This window comes from Scleropages formosus, chromosome 1, assembly GCF_900964775.1.
Source record: "Scleropages formosus chromosome 1, fSclFor1.1, whole genome shotgun sequence".
NCBI classification, from domain to species: Eukaryota; Metazoa; Chordata; class Actinopteri; order Osteoglossiformes; family Osteoglossidae; genus Scleropages; species Scleropages formosus.
In genome coordinates this window covers 30,767,206-30,789,374 of record NC_041806.1, presented here as the reverse complement: position 1 = coordinate 30,789,374, position 22,169 = coordinate 30,767,206, and the positions used below count along the sequence as shown (strand labels likewise).

The 22,169-nt window shown below is 41.6% G+C and overlaps 1 protein-coding gene across 2 annotated transcripts; it reads left to right on the top strand.

Annotated features, from left to right (window-relative positions):
• Window positions 1-556: 556 nt before the first annotated feature.
• ptger2b (prostaglandin E receptor 2b (subtype EP2)) lies at window positions 557-3,910 on the top strand. 2 transcript variants are annotated; one of them, XM_018735143.2, is made up of 3 exons: window positions 557-649; window positions 757-1,611; window positions 2,922-3,910. In XM_018735143.2, the coding sequence occupies exons 2-3, from the start codon at window positions 796-798 to the stop codon at window positions 3,165-3,167; spliced, it is 1,062 nt and encodes a 353-aa protein (XP_018590659.1). In that variant the 5' UTR covers window positions 557-649; window positions 757-795; the 3' UTR covers window positions 3,168-3,910. The 2 variants fall into 2 exon arrangements, with proteins under 2 accessions (XP_018590659.1, XP_018590658.1); XM_018735142.2 differs by having other exon boundaries at window positions 557-1,611.
• The last annotated feature ends 18,259 nt before the right edge of the window (window positions 3,911-22,169 follow it).

Genomic DNA, 22,169 nt, shown 5'->3' with positions numbered 1-22,169 from the left:
TCACCAGCCCGCCGCGCTTGTGCGCGGGTTCGGACCCACGCGAAGCAGACTCAGAGGATCACGCGGCGGCCGCGCGCAGAGTGGGTGGATCCGCGCCGCTGATGTCAGCGCATCCTCGAAGTCGGACTCCTCGTTCCGGGAGAGAGACACATGGCTTGGGCGTGATCTTCAGCGCAGGATCGACTCCTCCACACACACACACACCATCGCCAACGCTCGTCCGAGAGCCGGATCTTCTCTTCTCTCTCTCTGCCTGTCTGTCTCGGGTGATGGAAATGTTTAAATCAGTCGGCTGCGTGTTTACATTTCCGGTGAACTTTCCAAGGCGTAAAGTTCATTGACGGGGGGCGGAGCAGCTTTAACCTAAGAAGTTGCGGGAGCTTTTCCTTACCGGATATTTTTCATGTCAGTTTTTCATCCGATGTTAGCTGCGTTCATCATCATCTGTCTGACTTTTGTCCAGTGCGACTTGCGGTGTTACACGATCAGCTTTTACAGCGACTTCTTACCCATTTATACAGAAGTATAAATCAGGGTAAGTACCTTGGCTTGGGAATCGAACCGTCAGCATGATTGAGAGGACAAGGAGAGGACCCTAAGCACTCACTGCCTGCTGATCCCACACACATCTGCCGCCCAGAGGGACCAGGTAAAGAGTTAGAATTTTTCAGTCCATGAGAATCTTGGATTGGTCTTAACAAGTCGAAAAATGCAGAGTGTGACTGTACCTGTATGTTTCTGCTGAATGCCACGCAGTTGGAGGGACGAAGGGACACACCGGAGAAGAATGTCCCTATGGATCTCAATCACACTCATAGCAATGATAACTGTAATGATACGAAATACATCGTACCGGGGAGCCCGACCATAGCGGCCCTCATGTTCTCGGCCGGCGTCGTGGGTAACTTGGTGGCTTTGCTGCTTTTGGAAGTCCATCGGAGGAAGGAGGAGATGCGCAAGCGCCAGTCCCTGTTCCTCGTGCTTGTCACTGCCCTCGTGGTCACGGATCTTCTGGGGACCCTCTTCGTGAGCCCCATCGTCTTGACTTCATATGCCACAAATATCAGCCTGATAGGCTTGAGCCACAATGAGTACGTGTGCAAGTATTTTGGCTTCAGCATGACTTTTTTTGGCCTGGCCACCTTGGATATCCTTTTGGCGATGGCCTTGGAGCGCTGGTTTTCAATAGCATGTCCTTATTTCTATGAGCGGCACATCACCAGGCGATACGGGTTCATTACCATTCCTTTAATAATTATTGTTAATATAATCTTCTCCCTGTTGCCTCTGTTCAACGTTGGGACGTATATACAGTACTGCCCTGGAACGTGGTGCTTCATTGCCATGAACCCAAAAATCACCATGAGCAGAGTGTACGCCCATCTGTATGCCATCATGATGCTCTTCATCATATTGTCAGTGGTGATCTGCAATGTGTCTGTCATCTGCCACTTGGTCCTCATGTATCGGAGGCGCAAAATGAACCAGGGGTCTACTGTCAGGCGAAACAGACGATACAAGAGATCACTTTCTATGTCGGAAGAAGTGGAACATCTCGTCCTCCTGGCATTCATGACAGTGGCCTTCGTCATTTGCTCCATTCCAGTAGTGGTAAATAAAATTTTCTGTCTTTGGTAGATAAAGATAATCCTTCCACCACAGACACCTTACTCTACCTCTACACTTTTCTCAGAAGCGAGATGTCTGAAGATATTGAGTGTTGCTTCTTGTTAAGGGAAGGCTTAGGAAATAAAACACAAGTTGCACCTGTGTGAAATATTTAAGACTCACATTAACCAAATATGCTTTTTTCCCATTCAGTGCAAAATTGCTGTTATGTAAGTTTTTGAGTTTTTTCGTTGTAATTATGTCCGATGCTATTGGAATTATTGCTGTTTCAGTTATATTTATTATTATTCTCTGACTAGGAAACAAACCAAGCAGTTCAGCATATTTCATAAGTGATTTGAGATGTTTAGGAGAACTGAACTGGTATCTGTATGAAATAAGTTCTTGTAATTAATAAACAAGCAGCTGCTGCAGTTATTTAAAAGGCACAAGTGTGTTGGAGATATCACACTTGGGGAAGATTTAGATTTTTTTTTTATTTTAAGGAAGGAAGGAAGATGATAAGCTAATTGGCCTTGTGGAATGTGGACCTCATGTTTGAGAAAGTGCTGTTCAGAAGGATGACGAATGTCCCCTTGAGCAATAGGAGAAGCACAGATTAGCTAATGAACAGTGTTCCAAGAGGTGTTTTCAAGGAATGGGAGCTGTGTCTGAGCAAAGTGAATTCTAGAGTAAGGCTGCTTTCGTGCTCTTTAGGAAAGTACTTTCGTTGAACTGCATGTGTTAATCCCATTATAGTAAACTGTTTTCTTGTCATAGAAGCAAGTAGCATTCATAGAGATTAGATATTTTTTTATGTAAATGTCATTATGGAGTTGTAAATGCTGTGGTTGCAAAAAGCAACTTTTCCTCAAGTTAAGCACATTTCTTTTTCATTTATAGTATGATTGCATTCTCATGGTCTATGCTATTAAAATGAAAGCCATGACTAGTGAGCCTTTGAAGCACCAGCATAGGGACAGTACTCTAAATGAATAAGTCATTTGTCTCTCTGGAGGAGGATTTAACAAGACGCGTGCTTTTATTATGGAGATTTTATCTAAAGTGATTTTTTTTTTCCACTTCTCAGTTATAGATTCGGCTTCATTTGAACCAGCTCATTTCAGGTTATGAGTTTTATCCCTTAACTATTAGGCTGCCACCTGCCCACTGAGCTCAGAAGGGTAGACAACAACCGATTTTGTGTATTTTTTCTCCAGAAAATATGTGATTAGCTGAGAATTTGTGTTCCATATACATATGCAGTTATCGATCCATCAGTCGACTGATTGTGTGCTGTCATTTTATCCCAGATACGCATTTACTTCAATTACATGTCTGACTCCGACTCTAACGCTGACCTCCGTGCACTGCGCTTCCTATCTTTGAATTCCATCATCGATCCCTGGGTCTTCATCATCCTCAACCCATCGGTGCTGCGCTTTCTCCGGGGGACTCTATGCAGGAAGCGGCTCTCAAGGCCTTCGCTGGACAAAGGATCATGCACCCAACCCTCACTCTCCAATCAGACCTCTCTCATGGAGCTCAACAAGGTTTAGACCTGTGTGTCCTAGTTGGGGGAAGGAACTGGTGGTTGGGTGGTTGTCCCTGGAGGAGCAGTGATGTTAATGTCTTTGACCTATGGTTCAGGCCTGACGGACTGAAAGCCAAAGACCAGACAAAGACCCACTCCTCACAGGACAGGATATGCTATGTAGCCATTTTTGGCAATCATGGGAAATCTGTGTAACCCTTCTTCTGAAAAGAATGTGTTCTGGAAGTCCTGTATGGGGAATTTTTGACTTCACTGGAGAAAAGCTTGGGTCACGAAGGCTTATCATTACAAGTTTGTCCATGCATAAGGGTTGCATTTCAGTCCCAATGACTCAGACATCAGTCATTACATTTTCAATTAGAAATTGAAAATTATTGAACAAGCTGTCCACATTTCACTATGATACTCTATTCAACTTGAAAGTATGACTGCAATAATGGCCCTCTTGTCAAGGTTAGAGGGATAGTCTGCACTAGCTTTATAGATTCTTCGAGGAAATTACACCAAAGTTATGTTTCAGATACGTAACTTTTTATACGTTCGATCCCCACTCACTCTAGGTGGAGTATGCAGTGTTCTTCCTATGTCTGTATGGGTTTCCTCCAGGTGCTCTGGTTTCTTCCCATAGTCCAAAGACCTGCAGTTCGGTGACACTAAATTGCCGTTAATCACTCACCCATTCATGCACTATGTTTGGGTGGCTACCTTATTATGGACTGCTGTCCTGTTCTGTGTGTACCACCCCCCCCCCCCCCCCCAGCCTTGTACCCATTGCTCTGGGATAGGCTCTGAATCACTGCGACCCTGCTCAGGACAAGCATTTATTTAAATTGGTTCTATGGATGGATGGATGGAAGGAACTTTTTATATACTACCAAGTGTAAAATCATTTTGATTAGTATGCTGATTTTAGAAGAATAGCTTTGTTTTTGGGGATACTCCTGTAATTTCCTTTTATACAAATATGAACACTGTCACCAAAAACATTGTCAATTAAGCTAATTAGAAACTGAAAATAAATTAACTTTTTTTAGGTAAACCACAAAGTTTTTTTGTCTCCATTTGTTTTTTTTGGGACTGCTTTAATAGCAAATTGCCAATAGCAGTGGTTGAACTGCTAGCTTGGACATAGGTTCAAGGCCACCTTAGGGTATGTGGTATTTTCATGTTCACAACCTAGAGATGTACACGGAAGAAATAGTGTCCCAGTTCTGTAATGTCTCTTACTTTGAAAACTCTCTGAGGAGTCAGTATGAGGTGAAATTGACTTGTCCTTGTCTTGAAAGAGTTTATGAAAAAACAGAGATGATGCTAAAACATGCTTTATTTTCCTGTAGATTTAATTTGCTTCATCAGCAGTTCTTCAAAATATCAGCTTCCCCAAACAGCTTCCATGTGCCAAGATCTGGAAGCAAAATGTGCTCACGCCTGTTCCCGAGGCATCAAAGTAGGCAAAATTTTGTGGCCAATTACAGGTGGGTGCCAATGATCTAGTTTAGGTACAGAGCAGTGGAAGAATTCCTTTTGGAAGAGTGATGGAGACTGGTTTGGTTCACTATACCGCGCACATGTGGAACATCTGGTGTAGATATCTACTAATACAACAACTGTTTGTGTTATGTGCAGAGATAAAGAGGAAGACTCCAGATCCGAAATTGCTTGTTAATGTGATATTCTCAGTTCAAAGAGAATTAACTGGCGCAACTGGGCACTGCTCCACTGCAGAATGGGGGGCTTCAGCGGGGATACTCTGCAGAACCCTGCGATCTGTAGCCTGACATCAGTGGAACCCAGCTGTGGTGGCCGGACAGGAAATGACAGCGCTGCCCTGACAGACACGGCTGGTAAACATCATCCAGGCTGCATCCCACTGACACAAACACACGCACACAAATATTCACAGACACATAATGTTAAAGACTGGTCTCGGCATCTTTCCTGAGCTGACACACACACACGGAAAACAACGCAGGGTAGGTACATAGGGAGTTTGCAGTTAAGTAGTTCAAAGAGAGTGTCATAAAACCATCGTACTAGTGCAGCTGAGCTATAATGCATAAGAGCAGTTGGAACTGTGCTGCCGCTTTCCTTTCAGTTACTGTAGATGTGTGTGCGATGAACAGGGTATGGCATACCAGTACGTGGCGTCTGGGCTGAGCTGTGATGGAACATGCTTGTGGGTCATGAAGAACAGGGCACAACACAAAGTTCTCTAGCTTTTGGAGAGCGCTAGTCTGGCAGGCACATAGATTTTCCGAGAACCAGTCATGTATTATATTTAGCTGACAGTTTCCTCCAAAGCAGCTTACAACATTAATCTGCCTATGATTAGTTACCCATTTATACAGCTGGGTAATTTATGGTAAATGTCTTACTCAAGGGAACTACAGCTAGAGGTGGGGTTCAAACCTGGCAGCTTGGGGTCTAAAGGCAATATCTCTAACTACTACGCTGCTGCTCTGTATTCGATGAAGACTGAAGTCCAGTGGGCTTTCTCGTTTTTCTCATCAGAAACTGGCATTTTTGGTGGTCAAAGACAGGAAATAGATTTAAGAGCACAGCTGAAACAGCTGGTGCTCACCGTATGTAATATTACTTTCAGAAGCAAAGTGATGTGCTGCTGTTTACTTTCAGCAAATTGTAAGGGACTTCATACATGCAGTAACTCTGTAAGAGCAACAGAGATCCACACACACAACATCATTGTCCTTAGACTAATAAGAATATAAGTTGTTCCTATAAGCTTCCTGCCATAGAAAAAATGCTTAATGTTGGTCTGTCCCTGTGCTGTTATTAATCAAAACAGGCTTATTTTAAGAACACCAGAGATTTTTATCATTTCTTTTCCTAGGATTTCTCTCTAATTTCTCTCTCCCTGGGAAAAGCTTAAATGATGTCAGGTATTTTCTCGGTAGAAGAAAATATTTAAATGGTCTTCCCGCTTGCTTTCATCCCTTGATGGCTTTTTACTGTTGTAGAACTTTTTATTTAAAGCTTTATTTAATTATTTAAAGCTTGTGCAAGTCTATTCCAAATAGTTGTTTTTTTTTTGTGTGCTATGGTGTTACCATATAGACTGTGTAGTAGTAAGGAGTACCATCACACCACCCCTTAAACAGTCCTGGAAACCTCTTTTTTCACTGGAATAGCCATTGCATCAAAGAGTTTCTCTTGTGAAACATCTGAAAATTCCGATGCCGTGACGAATAGAGGGAGCCTGAACTGGACATGTTACACTGAACCCTGTCAACAAAATGATAAACAGAACAACAATTTTAATGCTTGCTAAAAGCAAAGAACAGAGGTCAATATTAGAAACAGTCACCGGAACCCTAACAGTAAATGCAGCACTAACATTTTCTCAACACGCGTGTTCGAACATGTCAACGGAGCGTTATCATGTGCAGGGCAGTTCTTCAACACTGCATGTTGCCTTGCTAGAAAGTGTACTTTTTTAAACTGATTTATATACAAGGGATTAGCTCAACTATTCTGTATACACCATTCCTGTCAGACTCCTACAAACGCAATTTCTTCTAAAATAACGTTTACAATTGGCTATTACTTGATCAGCTCTGGTCCTCGATGAACATCGGGAGGATTTTCTAACGTTTTACCGGTAATGGATGACACACAGCAGCACAACTGTTTAAACATAACACGAATTTGTGCTGAATTCTAATTCAGCGGTCTGGATTTCCCTTTAAAGCAGCAAGCAGCAGTAGCAGTAACACACATCTGAGAAGACAGCGAAAGCTCTTATGCTGGACAGACACTGTGGTACAGGCAATGTGAAACGTGCAGAACAATTTCCCATGATGAAAGCCTGCTGTGAGAAAGAGACGGAACGGAGAACAAATGTCCATTTTTTTATTCTCAATCTCTTGGGAGTTACGTTTTTTTTTTTCTTTTTCTTTTTTTTATGTTTTGCTAGCACTTAGCAATTCCTCCTAGCCTTTCAAATGCTCATAACCCATGTTGTGATTGCATGTTGTAATCAGCAACCTTTTGACAGAACTGCTGACCTCATTGGTGTGCCATCCAGAGGGCGGCTATTCCCTGCAACTTGTCTGGCTTTTTTCCATTTATTCATATCAGTTGAGGTCCTGTTATGCCAAAACACTGCTATCTGTTGTAATGTATGACTTTCTTTCCCTTTGGCATTTCACATGGTTTCTCATTATCAGGGTGTGAGAGTCAGAAGTTTAATATCCTCCCTACTCTCTTCCCACCTCAGTCCAACCAGGGCGTTTCCTTCTTAGTCAACAGTTGATGAGAAGGACTCAGAGTTGGACGAATTGGCTCACGTTTTGGGCAGCAATACAGGCTACCAGGTAGTACAGGGGTTATGGTTTCCCCCAGGAAATGATGAACCCAGGTTGGAATCCCCACTCCTGCCTGTAATACCCTTGAGCAAGGTATTTATTCTGAAGTGCTCAAAAAAATAAAAACAAAAAAAACCCAGGAGTAAAATGTCCCACTTAACTATAACTCATAGCAACCACTGCACACAAGGCACATTACTCTCCTCCCCTTCAACTCTCCTGCTGTCTAAATCATGTATTAAATTTGATATGACTCCATCTCCAGTGTAAAGCATTGCAGCTTTCTGAATCATTGCAACAAGTAAAAGTGAATGCCAGCATGGACAGCGGCATGGATATTCTCTGCCTCTTCATAACTGTGTTTCCTGTGCCGTACAAAGATTATGAACGTGATGAGCGCATGAAGGTGAATACATACTGTACGTAGCTGTGTAAATTTGTCAGCACTGTAACTTAACAATTAATCCGTCACCAGGTAACTGTAATAACCTATGAAAGAGTGGCAGAGTATCTCCGAGTTTAAATGTGAAAGAGTAGCAGTGGCAATGTCTGACTGTGAAAGATGAAGCACGGAGGTGTTTAACTGAGAGCAGGAGAGTGCCTCAGAGCAGTGAAGAAGAAAAAAAAATGTTTCTGTTTATCTAAAAGGTTCGGACAGTATCTGTGCATGTGATCATGAAGGGCTGGCTATCTTTCCCATCCAGCGTAGTGAATAATGAACTGTGAAGCGGTACGGCAGTGTATCGATGTAGCAGAGAGAAACAAATCTCCAGTGGTGCAAGTGTGCGGAATTCCTCTGATTATGATAGCAAACGATGTTGGGAATTATTGATGATTATGAATGTATTCATCTTCCTAGAATAACAAACCTGTGTGACCAGATGGTTCCAAACTTCATTACGTAAATTTAGTTAAAGACGAAGGTGTGAATCTCTCCCGTTGCGCAAAATATCAGCGAAGTGTATCGTGTTGTGACTGGCTTCTGGTTCTGGCTTTTATTAGCAACCGAAACCAGTAGGGTGTTGTTTCCTGCACTGTGACACTGAGACTGAAATTGTAGAAATCCTACAGTGGTGCTTTCCCAGGAAACACGCAAATCCCAGCCAGAAAGAGCATGTTTCTCAGATCTACAAAGAAGCTTCATGAACCAGCATAATACGCTGGCTCTTTTGGTACTCTCACCGATCCCAGAAGAGTGGATTACATTCCTAACTCAGGTCCAGACATGTCCCCCGTAATCTGTACAAAATAAATCCATTTTTTTTCCAGTCACGAAGAGTTGAACAGTCCAGAACTTGCATGCACTTAGGGAGCTGGAGCTTCCTCTCCAACCTCAGAAGCAGAGACATTCCTCTTTCTGTGGTGTATTAACCTCAAGAGACGTTGAGCTACAGCAGCTGAAAGGTCCTGCAGGGTCACATTCACGACCACCCTTAAAGATCATGTTTTGAGACATTTTTGTTTTGACATTCCTCTAAAGATAGTTCTACGGCCATTATGGTAGAAGAGACATTGTGAAATAAATGTTTCCAGTCTTGTTTCTGGTTGTTTTACTACTTCAGCTGTGACTTCACTAATGTCACTTACTGAAATATATAACAATGTGAGAAATTTGATATCAATGAAACACGTGAAATTTGAGAAATCAGTGAAAGATCACAATTCCACAAATATGAAATTAATTTCAGCATTAATGAATCACAAGCCTATGATTACTAATAAACCCTTTACAACAGATGCTATACGGTGACTGTATCAATATTAATGAGACCACAGGATGGCCTTCAAATTCTTTTGGATATGTGGCAGTTGGTTACCTAAACATTTACAAAAACTTCTTTGTTATGACTTGTGACATTTCTGAGGAATTTTTTAAACATCAGTTATGGTGGATCTTATAGGGGATAGATTACTTGCTTGCAAGGCTTTCAAACATTCTAGAGGTTCCCACTGGGATTGTGCTAATAACACCAGCTTCTCCTTCTTCATTAGGAGAAGGTAAAACAGGGGCATGATATTGTTTGGTCTTGACTGCCTTGCACTTGAGCGTCTTTTACTTGGCAACCAAAAAGTTCCACAACATGCACAAAAAAAAACTCATATACTACAAATTTATGGTAAAAATAAGCAAGTTCAAAATCCCTGATGGGCTGCAACATCCGTTTCACCCTTGAGTAATAGCATATACGTAACTCACTCCCAAGAATATCCAGCTGCAATAATAGATAATACAAATTCTTAGCAATATAAATTGGACTCACTGCAACATAAAAAATACCTTTGGATTGTGAGTCTATCCAAAATGAAATTATACTGACAGATAAATAATTACAACACATTCATGCACAAAAGGTCAAAAGATAATCATGATAAATACTTCATGAGGCAAACTTGTACTGGTTTGCCCTTTAAATGGGGAAAAAATGCCCTTTACACTGAAAGAGTTGAAGTTCAGTAGCGCTGACGTAAAATATTGTGACCTGAATTTGTAGATGTTATCATTTCTGTGTTCTATCCCAGGAAGTTAACTTGTTGAAAAGAAATATAGGAGGTGTAAAAAAAAAAAAATCTTGCAACCTGTGCTCTATCTCAGCGGTCCCCGACCTTTTTGGCACCAGGGACCGGTTTTGTGGAAGACAATTTTTCCACAGACCTCGGGGGGCACATGGTTTCGGGATGATTCAAGCGCATTACATTTATTGTGCACTTTATTTCTATTATTATTACATTGTAATATATAATGAAATACACACACACAGTGTGTGTGTATGTGTGTATGTGTGTGTAATATATAATGAAATAATTATACAACTGGGATTCTGACTTAAAGCCTGCCGCCAGATGCAGCTTAATTGTCACTTGCCACTCACTGAAAGGGTTTTGATACGAGTCTGCAAGCAATTGATTTATTATGGTCTCGGTGCAGTCAAACCTCTCTGCTAATGTTAATCTGTATTTGCAGGCACTAGCATCACCGCCTCAGCTCCACCTCAGATCAGCGGCTGCATTAGATTCTCATAAGGAGCGCGCAACCTAGATCCCTCGTATGCGCAATTCACAGTAGGGTTCGCGCTCCTATGAGAATCTAATACCGCCGCTGATCTGACAGGAGGCGGAGCTCAGGCGGTAATGCGAGCGATGGGGAGCGGCTGTAAATACAGATGAAGCTTCACTCGCTTGCCCGCAGCTCACCTCCTGCTGTGCGGCCCAGTTCCTAACAGGCCACGGGGGTTGGGGACCCCTGCTCTATCTAAACTTTTCCCAGAGTTCTAGCCCTGCATCAGGAAATTCTGTCAAGCAGTGCATTCAGATTCTGTGTAGCCTGTTTCATTCTGTGTACTTGTCTCATATTTTGTACAATAAAGAAGTCCTATTTAATCTAGAATGCCCAGGAGTGCTGGGCAGCCACTGGCACTTGGACCTCCAGAGGTTTTTTCTCCCTCGACTTTCAGTTGGGAGTTTTTGTTCCTTTCCTCCGTGGCCAGTAGGCATACTTATAGCTTTATAATAGCATTTGTATTACGCTAGTCTGAAGTTTCTTTGTTTCCTTCTCTAATGCATTTGTTTCTTTGCTCTGTGCCTGTGTTCAGCACTCTGTGTCACTGTGTGAGAAGAGCACTCTATAAAAATAAATTGCATTGAAAGAATTTTTTTTTTAAAGAATTTCTTCAGACAGGACATTGCTACAGTCTACAGACCTGCTGCCTCAAAGCAGCTGGACTGTTTGGGTGAAGGTTTGAATTCAGCTTAGTCTGTCTAGGTTTCATCTTACAGTCCAAAGACAAGTGTTACAGGTTAGCTGTGACTAAATTGCATGTAGCATGTGAATGTGTACATGCATGTGTGGCTATCCCATCTAGGGTGTACCGCTCCTAGTCTAGTGTCCAGTGATTCTGGAATAGGCTCTGGACTGCTGTTACCCTAGTAAGGGCAATCAGTTAAAGAAAGAAAGTGAGTGAATGACAACTGCTGCATTCGGTTTCTGCTGAGATGGTATACAGCAAAATCTTTTAAAAAAAAAATGAGTTTTATGAAAGGCACAGGATCACAACAACATAGAGGTACATTCAGTATACCTGAAAAATTGAAAAATAATGTCCATGTACATACAGCAAGGGATCAGGGTCTGGTCTCAAAGGTTATACTATGTCATACTGTATGTGTGATCATATAGCACTTTCTTTCTATTAACTGCCAGAAGGGCGGCCAGATATTCCACAATTTATTTGATTTTCATGCAAATGGTGGTTTTTCAAGTGGGAGATATTTAAACAGATTATTCCACGTGCTGTCAGTCAATGAGACAGTTTCCATCATTTTGACTTTGTACACCACAACAATGGTTTTAAAATTAAACAATCAAGATTTGCTTTAAGTGTAGAATGTCAGCATTATATTATTCCACAGCAATATCATTTTATGTACAAGTAAGCAGATAAAGGTCTAGAGTCGATTTCAAGTGTGGCATTTGCATTTGGAATTTGTTGCTGTTAACTTTCAATATGAAGTCCAGAGAGCTGTCACTGCCAGTGAAGCAAACCATCATTAGGATGAAAAATCAAAACAAACCCATCAGAGAAATAGGGAAAATACTGTGTGGCCAAATCAACTATTTGGTACATTCTTAAGAAGAAGGAACACTGGTGCGGTCAGGAACACCAAAAGGCCTGGGAGACCATGGATAATGTGGTGGTTGACAGAACAATTCTTTCCTTGGAGAAGAAAAACTTCTTCACAACACTTTACAACCAAACTGAAAACATCCTCCAGGAGGCAGGCGTATCTGTGTCGAAGTAAACAATCAAGAGAAGACTTCATCAAAGTAAGTACAGAGGGTTTACCACAACATGTAAGCCACTGGTAAGCCTCAATAACAGGAAGACCAGATTAGCGTTTGCCAAAAAAAAAATTAAAAAAGCCTGTACAGGCCATCCTATGGACAGATGAGACAAATATCAACTTGTACCAGAATGATACAAGGACAATGACTTCATTCTTTTTAGTTGGACCAGGTTGCTGTTAACAGTATCTCATGTGTGATAGCGTATTTGGTTTTATTTTTTTTTTTATTTTTACCCTTTTAACCATGGCACCAAAGAGTGAATGTCATGCAAGTGATGGTGATGCATCAAAGAAAAGGAAAATGATCACAACTGAAACTGCACCTACTCGTGCAATGAACAGCAATACATGAAGTGAAAACATACTAGGTTTACTTAAGAATCACGTCTGCAACTGTCTCTCTTTCTCCTAATGTAATGCACAAATTGTATTTTCTCTGAGATGTACGTTGCTTTCGAGAAAAGCATTTGCTAAATGAATAAATGTAAATGTAAAGTGGAAATGATAAAGCGATCGGAAAAAGGTGAAATGCCAACGAATATTGGAAAAGCATTAGGCTACAGTGGGTCAACGATTGAGACAATTTTAAAGGACAAAGGGAAAATAATAGCGCATATAATAGGCTCTGCCCTGATCTCTCTCTCTCTATTAGAAATATAAATTTCCAGAAGTAGAGCGGTCCTATGAAACCTTTTGTAAGTCGAAATGGCATAAGGCAAAGAAGCAATTACCATTAACTTATATGGGAAATTTTTTGAGCGTCCTCAGACCCAAAAAATAACCTCCCAAATTGTACAAAATAACTTATAAAACTTAAAAAAGCACTAATATATGGTAAAAGCAGGAATGATAGGCTCTTAAGCTTTTCTGATACCTTAGGACACATCTTGCTAACGGATGCACAAAATAAATCGAGATAAAACACAAATGCTCACAGACACAGTTCAAAGCTATGGCGGCTTGATGCTGAGATGCTGAGTGTAGTTCCCGGGGAAGGAGTTTGGCGGCGCTACTCTTGCTGCTCGGGGTGTGAAGTGGTGTAACGCAAACTTTCAAAAAGTGGGGAATACCTGTACTGTAGTTACATTTATTATTATTATTATTTTTATTATTGTTGTTGTTGTATTATTATGTTAAAGATGTTTTAGTGTATCTGGGAGTGTCTCTTTAATGTTTTTTTTACGCACAGAAAGGTACACTATAGACTATATACAAAGACAAACATTTGACTAACTGACGTTAGATACAAACCGTACCTGTTCTGACTTACGTACAAATTCAACTTAAAGACAGACTTAGGAACGGAACTTGTTTGTAATCCGGAGACTGCCTTTATCTGACTTTCAGATGACAGTTCGCCAGGCTGCCGGGCTGTGTGAGCAGCAGAAGTTTCACTCAAGGAATAATTCTAGTTTCCTTCCTGTTCAGCTTGTACATCTCTGACTTTAAGTACAACACCAAGTTGTGTCATCTGCAGTTCTCAGATGACACAACAATTGTAGGGTGTTTCAGGAACAGGCATGAGGAGTGTTGGTTGAGTGGTGCAACCTGAACCAGTTGTAGCTCAACACTGGAAAGACCAAACAGATGGTGATGGACTTCAGAAGGCCCAAAGATTCAGTGTACACTGTGAGAACTGATGAAGTGGAGGTGGAGGTAGTGGGGACATACAAGTACCTGGAGGTACACCTGGACAACAGACTGGAATGGACATACAACAATGAGGCCCTTTACAAGAAAGGACAGAGTTGCCTTTACCTTCTGAGTAGGCCCAGGTCCTTTGGTTTGTGCAGGATTTATCGGGGATGTTCTACCAGTCACTTGCAGCTGGTGTAATCTTTTTTGCAGTGGAATGCTGGGGCCGCAGTATAAATCAAATGTGATGCCAGTAGGATCAACAAGTTAATCAGGAAGGCTGACTTCATCCTAGGAAAGGAGCTGGTCTCCCTGGCAGACGTCTCACGGAAATTGACACTAAATAAACTCTGGTCCATTATGGACAACGATTCCCATACTTTACATGCCACCAGCACTCGTGCCGTAAGCAAAACGACACTGAGTTTAAAACAACGTGGGATCTCTTTCGTTGTACTAGTGGGCTCACAATGAGGTCCCTAAAACATGCGTGTACCAGGATTCTTGCAAACGGTGGAAATGAAGAAAATTGATTAGATAATGAACTCATTCAAACTTGAGAGCATTGCTGCGTCTTGTTGACATGGACTCATACAGTGTTTTGTGCACAAAACCCTTGTTGTGGATCATATAAAAATTACTGCAGATTATAGTCTGAATGCTAAATATTATAATAACACCCACGTGACAAAATATTAAAATTCTGACAGAGGTTTCTACTGATTTATAAATTTGAAGCCTGACATTGGGTTTGGGACAATTCATCATTTGGGCCTATAGTACTGAACAAACCTCTTTTTTTAAAGTCTTAATTTGGTTTAACATACTTATAGAAATCTCCATGACATTGTGAATAGTAACAAATTGAACTCAGTAAACCAGAACCTACCAATAAACCACAAATGTTTTCCACAGTAAAGGAAGGCTTTTCCTTTCACTAAAATAAACTCACCTCAGCTAGAGTAACTAGTAGTAGTAAATCAAAATGTGTTCAGTAAGTTCTTCCAAAGAGGTATGTTTTGGCCCTGGCACAGACCATTTATATAAAGAGTTTTGGCTTTTGCACTAAGGGTCACGCCTTCTGCTTCCACGCAACAAGGAACATCTGCAGTGGATCACGAGATGCAAGGATAAAACGGAGTTCAAAATGTGGCAGTGTTGAGTATTTCCCACGACTGCATGTTGGTTACTTCTTTATTGCCTGTTTGTGGCTATGGAAGTTAACCTAAAAATCAAAAAATGAGAAGTATTCCATGTTTTGTGCCAAATACACAATTTGTTATGATTATTAAAAGTGAAAATAACTCATTAACCACTTTTAAAAAGCAATCTTCTAAGACATCTGGAAAAAAATGCCTAGGAACATAAATGCCATTTATAAAATACATATGAAAGTGTTTTTATGACAGCTGGTACTGTTTTGGTTTTGGCTCTCAGGCAATTATGTTTAGGTTTCTTGTGGCAACACTGGGAAGATTGGGGGAGGTGGGAGTTGGATGCAGAAAACTGAAATAGAGGACTAGATCCGGGTAAAGAGATGATTTGTTCCCTGGGTACCAGATGTTCTTCTATAATGGGTGGTCCATAAGCTTGGAACAAAATGCCTCAGAGATGCTTCACAATTTTAAGTTTGCCTGCTAAAAAAAAACAGCACAGATTTCTCCTGGAGACAATGCTGTTGTAAGATAATAAAAAACAATGTATGACCACAAAAGAGACCACAGTCAGCACCGAACCATGGAATGGAACAGCAAATGTCATATATGAGGCCGAGGAGATGCACTTTTATTTCTATGCTCAGAATCTATTTCCTGCTATTCAAACCTGAAAAAAGATATTTCTACAGCCTATCTTACACTGAAATTAAAGGGTGTATAAGGTTTAAATCCCAAGTGCAAACAGGTGGATTATCCCATAAAGCAGGAACACCGGTTCCGCAATTTATGAATCTGACTGGGACCAGAATTTTATTAATTGCTTGACTGTTTGTAACTCTAAACTGTTTGTAACTTTTAGCCTTAGAGTCAGTAAAATAAACATAATAAACATAAACAGAAATTCCTCCACTTTTTGGCCAGTAAGGTTATTAAAGGTTGGTAGATAAAACTGCAAAGAATAAAAAAATACTCTCTAAAGCCTCTGTTTGTCAGTCCATTCATCTATCTGACCATTCATTGCTGTGCTGATAAAACACAGAGCCTGTGTGTTTGCCAGTTTGCTGTTTCATGTTTCTCATTCATTTTTTTTTGCTGAAGATCATGAACATGAAGCATGAACAACAAACTCAAAGTACAAAAAAGTTACCAATACATCCGAAAAGATCTGAATAGATATTTTGGTGCAAAACAGATGAGGACTCACTTGATAAATGTGATAAGAAGTATTTTGTGTAAAGATATGACAGGAAGTTGATGTCTGCAGGCAAATGAAGATTTCATGTTCACACATGCTGTATTAGTCTTGGTGAAATCTGTTGCAGCATGATTTTGTATGAGTTTAAATCAAAAACCACACAGCAAAGTTTTTCAAACTCTGAGACTATGAATACACATACCAGGCCTTTATATTGACAGCAAAGGGTTATATTTACATATTTTGCAGACCCTTCTATCCAAAGTGACTTCCAGTGAACTCTATGTAGTGTTACGAGCCTACACACTATATTCACCATGGTAACTTACACTGCTAGATACACTACTTACAATGGGTCACTCATACGTACATCAGTGGAAGACACTCTCTCTGTCACTCACACACTAAGGGGGAACCTAAAGAGCATGTCTTTGGACTGTGGGAGGAAACCCACATGGTGAACATACAAACTCCACATAGACAGAGCAGGGATCAAACGCACATCCTCTCACACCACCCAGGCACTAAGAGACAGCAGCGCTACTCACTGTGCCACCTTGCCACCTATTTGAGGCTTTAGCTGCATCATGCTGTTAAACAAAAAAGTATATATATATTTCCAAAAGAGTTTTCCAATTTCAGCTTGAAATCTTAGATCTTTACCAACTGTGACACATTATATAAGTCTAAGGAGTAGAATTTGGGAATGTAAAAGTAAATGTAAAGCAGAAGCCATATAAATTCACTAGAAGGTTAGAGGATGTACAACTAAGTGACAGCTGATGACTGCTCACTCTTATCACAGTTTAGCAAAAGGAAGCTATGTGTCACACACACCCACACATCCTAATTCCACAGAAACACACTTCCAGAGTTTACATTCGCATTTATTCATTTAACTGAAGCTTTTCTCCAAAGCAACTTAAAATGTTAAGCATCTTACAACCATTTACCCATTTATACAGCTGGGTAAATTTACTGGAGCAATTTAGGGTAAATACCTTGCTCATGGGTATTACAGCAGGAGGTGGAATTTGAACCTGTGGGTCCAAAGGAAGCAACTCTAACCACTACGGTACCAGCTGTCCCACATTGTAATGTAATGTAATGTCTGTAAATGCTGCAAGCTGCTTACATTACAGTTCAGAGTTAAATTTTAATATTTTACATGCAGGCACATGTCATCATATAACAGGGTATTAGTGGACTCCACTGCAAATTTCATAATGATAATTATACGACTTAGTATTGTACATAGCTTACTATAAGCGTACTAACTATTGAAGGCAGGCTTACTGTATTTCTGCAAACATGTCAAAATCTTCAGCGCTGCCAGCTGGATTTCTGCACCTGTTTTGAATAGTTCCATGGTTTCCACCCTGAGACTAAAAGATGATTAGTTGCCAGGAGCTGTTAGAAACAAAAAACACATACACAGTTTGAAACCACTTATCCCAAGCCGGGTCGCAGCAATCCAGAGCCTAACCCGGCAACACAGGACACAAGGGGACACTCCCAGGACAGGATGTCAGTCCATCACAAGGCACCCCAGGCGGGACTCAAACCCCAGAACCACTGGAGAGCAGGCCCTGGCCAAACCCACTGGACCACCACTTCCCTGCGTAAAAACAAAAAAACCACAAGTGAAAACCTTTAATGGCTGTAGATGCCACCAGACACTGGGTTTAGTAGCATGGATTTTGTGTGTGAATAGCTTTCCCTGGAAGCACATTTCAATTTAGACTTGATCAGCAATTCAGCGCCGTGCATTTAACTGAACTTGACAGATTCATTGGCGCAAGTCTGTTTATACAGCCAAAGAATGCAAGCCCTACCACATGCCAGCAGCCAGTGGATGGAAACCTATTGAGTGTACCCTGGAAAAGCAGTAACACAGCTAATGTGTTTTCCATAGTATGGATGGTGTAAATGTTACAATATAGTGCACTCTCTGGGTGCTACAACTATATGACAAGGCGCTCCACTTGTGCATGGATGACAGCTGCCAGCTGCCAGCTGCTACAGTTCTGAGCACAGAAACGAACGGTCCAACTTAATGACGGAGCTTCGTTTGCATCATGAGAGAGGCTACTGGTCCATTACTTTTCTGGTCAGCAGCTGAGCGTTACTTTATGTATTCCTCTAGGGGTACACAGTTTACAGCTGTGTGGGAAATTTCTCGTCTTGAACTTTTTCCGTAAGCGAAAGCTCTTCAGTAGTTCATGAGAAATAGAAGTTCTAATTGAAAGTTTGCAGATTCAAGTACCAGGAACGAACCTGCTGTTTACACAGCAACTAAAGCAAACCTCTTTAGTAGACATATGTGGCTGTGCAAAAGGATTAAAAGGAAATTTAGAAACTAGTTCAGTCAACATGGGGAAAAATGTCAAAGAGCTGAATAGTGAATGACGCATCTCTGCTGCTGGTAAGGAGCAGATAGGGGTTGGCTTTAGCAGGAGTCCATACTCATACTCTTGTCCAAAGCAAACAAGGTATTTGAGAATGGACATACATTAATATCATTTAAGCCCAGAACCTAAGGCAGTACATGTAAGACAAATGTTTCTTGTTAAGCAGATTTGATTCAAAGCTAAATTGTGCCTTAAAAATCAGATTGCTCCTTTTCTTATTACTTATGAAAATAAAATGTGTAAACAAAGGGTTACACACTGAGTCAGAGGCTGAACTCTTACTACATTAAAATCCTTCATGATGCTTTATTTATTTTCCTTATTAAAACATACTTTTCAAGTGTTATTTTTAATAATACTTCAAATTTATAAAAATATATTCTAATGAAAAGTTCTTCAGCTGGAATTCATCCATGCCTGACTCAACAAAGTCTTGCCCTTGGGTCAGCCAATTTCTAAAGGGATTATGTTTTGTAATTTGTGCAGCCTCTTCCTTCCCAGCCTGGTAGGTTGGCCCATTGCTCAAAATGATTCTTTTGGTACACTTGAACTTTCCACTTCCTCAATATAGGACACTCAAAATACAGTAACACTGAAGAACACATTTAACTGATGCTTTTCTTCAAAGCAACTTACAGTGTTAAGGTTACACTTATTTACCCATTTATACAGCTAGGTAATTTTACTGGAACAATTTAGGGTAGGTACCTTGATCAAAGATACTGCAACCAGAGATGGGGATCAAACCTGTGACCTTTGGAGATAAAGCCAGTAGCTCTAACTACTGTGCTACCAGCTGAATCCTTGAGTGCTGAAGAAACAGTACAGGAGGCATTTTATTGAGCAGAATATCAGCTGACACCACCCTAGCTTTCCTATCACAAACTTTAGGCATGTAGGTTGCTTGTCGAAGTAAACATTCATTTAATATAACACATAATAATATAGTAAATCAAAGACATAGCACTGAAATAGTTTGAGTCCTACCTATCAGACAGATCCTACCAAGTGGTCTGACGGAGCTCCCGTTCATCTCCTTAGCCTCTCTCACCTGGTGTCTCATAGGGCTCGGTACGGTACATCATTGTCTGCCACGAATTCTTCTACCACTACTACAGCAGTGATACCGAGCTCTTCCTCTCATTTCCACCTGGAGCAAGAGACATTTCCTGGTGCATCTCTGCCTGGATGTCTGATCACCACTTAAAACTCAACCTCTTCAAAACTTCACCTCCCAGCTGGCCTGTCTTGCTGTCATTGCTATCAAACTTACCTACCTCCTTAGCTAAGAGTCTGGGAGTGATGACTGACTCAAGTCTATCTTTCTCTCAGCACATCGAAGCCACAACCCAGACCTGCAGGTACATCCTGCATAACATCCTCAGGATCCGTCCTTACCTAACAACTTACTCTACCCAACTACTTGTCCAGGACACGGTGACATATGCTGCCAACAGGCACTGTAACTGAAAATATCTAACTTTGACTATGTGCTGAACTTCTCTGGTTTACTACAATGTTTTAATCTGTATGTCTGCTCTACTAAGTGTATTAGGTATATTTCTAAGTACTATTGCAGCATACAAACACACACACACACACACAATGTCCACAACCGCTTGTCTCAAGCGGGCTTGCAGCGAACCGGAGCCTAACTCGGCAACACAGGGAGCAAGGTTGAAGGGAGAGGAGACACAGCCAGGATGGGTTGCCAGTTCACTGCAAGGCACCCCAAGCAGGACTTGAACCCCAGAAGAGGCCCTGGTCTAACCCGCTGCACCACCACGCCAAGGGCAAGTCATAAGCAAATAAATTTGAGAAAATATTCACATAGTTTAGCTCTGAAGCAGCATAGTGGCACTTCTGCCTTACAGTGTCTCTGTGTTTGGGTGTAAATTTGAACTGTGCTCTGTCTCTGTGGAGTTTGCTGTCAGCGTGGGATTCCTCAGAGTGCCCTGGTTTCCTTACAGTCCAAAGACATGTAGTTCAAGTGAATTGGGATGCTAAATTATCGTGTGTGTGTGTGTGTGTGGGTGAGTTTTGTGCACTTACTCGTCCTATGAACATCGGTGCATAAAGTTGCAAGAAACAAACTAGGTTTACTTAAGAATCACGTCTGCAACTATGTCTCTTTCTCGTAATGTAATGCACAAATTGTATTTCGCTGAGATGTACATCGCTTTGGAGAAAAGTGTCTGCTAAATGAATAAATGTTAATGTAAATGTAACTGAGGGGGTGTGGTGGCGCAGTGGGTTGGACCACAGTCCTGCTCTCCGGTGGGTCTGGGGTTCGAGTCCTGCTTGGGGTGCCTTGCGACGGACCGGCGTCCCGTCCTGGGTGTGTTCCCTCCCCCTCCAGCCTTACGCCCTGAGTTGCCGGGTTAGGCTCCGGTTTCCCGTGACCCCGTATGGGACCCGCGGTTCCAAAAATGTGTGTGTGTGTGTAAATGTAACTGAATGATGAGGGTGCAGTGGGTTGGACCAGGGTTCTGCTCTTCAGTGGGTCTGGAGTTCAAGTCCCACTTGGGGTGCCTTGCGACAGACTGGTGTCCCTTCTCCCTCCAGCCTTTTGCCCTGTGTTGCCGGGTTAGGCTCCGGCTCCCCGCAACCCCATATGGGACAAGCGGTTCAGACAGTGTGTGTGTGTGTAACTGAATGACTCTCTGTCATGTTATTCACATTTTTCTCTTGAATATTTTTCCCACAGAATCATTTATCTATTTTGGTGAGGCCCACATGGGTGACAAGGAATGGAAACATACATACTAGGTAGCTAGTGTGGAACAACAAATATGGAAATTGCCACATTTTCTCATGCTTTGGCTCCACAGGAGAGATGGTTTGGCAGAGCATGAGCTCTGTGCAGCTGGACAAGTTGGCCAGAACCATGTGCATTCTTGTGCTTGGTGTTAGAACTGACCTGGCACCAGTTGGTATGGCTTTTCCTCTGGGTTTAGAAATTCCTCCAAAGGGGGTATGTGTCTGGCCATTCTACAGCACAGCGGAATCAGAGAAGCAGAGAAGCAAAAGCTGAACTCAATTCTGAATTGGAATTTCATTAAGAAGTGAGTGGATAGCTTCAGCATGCCATAGTCCTAACAAACTCATAGTTCCTGCTTTGCAGAGCCAGCAGGAAACTTCTACAAATTCCAACCCCGACAACCTCTTTGTGTTAGAGGAGAATCACCTCCCCATAGGTAACTCCCAAATACTCCTTTGGCATCTGTCCATAAAACTCTGCTGCTCTTCAGTTCCTGCTGACTTAACAACTGTTAAAAAAAAAAAAACTGTACTTCCACAAAAGGCTTGTGATGAAAGTGAATGACAAGCACAGGATGAGTAATGGAATCCAAGGATCTGTGGCATATAAAGCATTTAAGGACAGCTCGTTGGTGCCCCCCTGTGAAACCCTCACTGTAGAACTTGTCCCCTGGGTTGCCG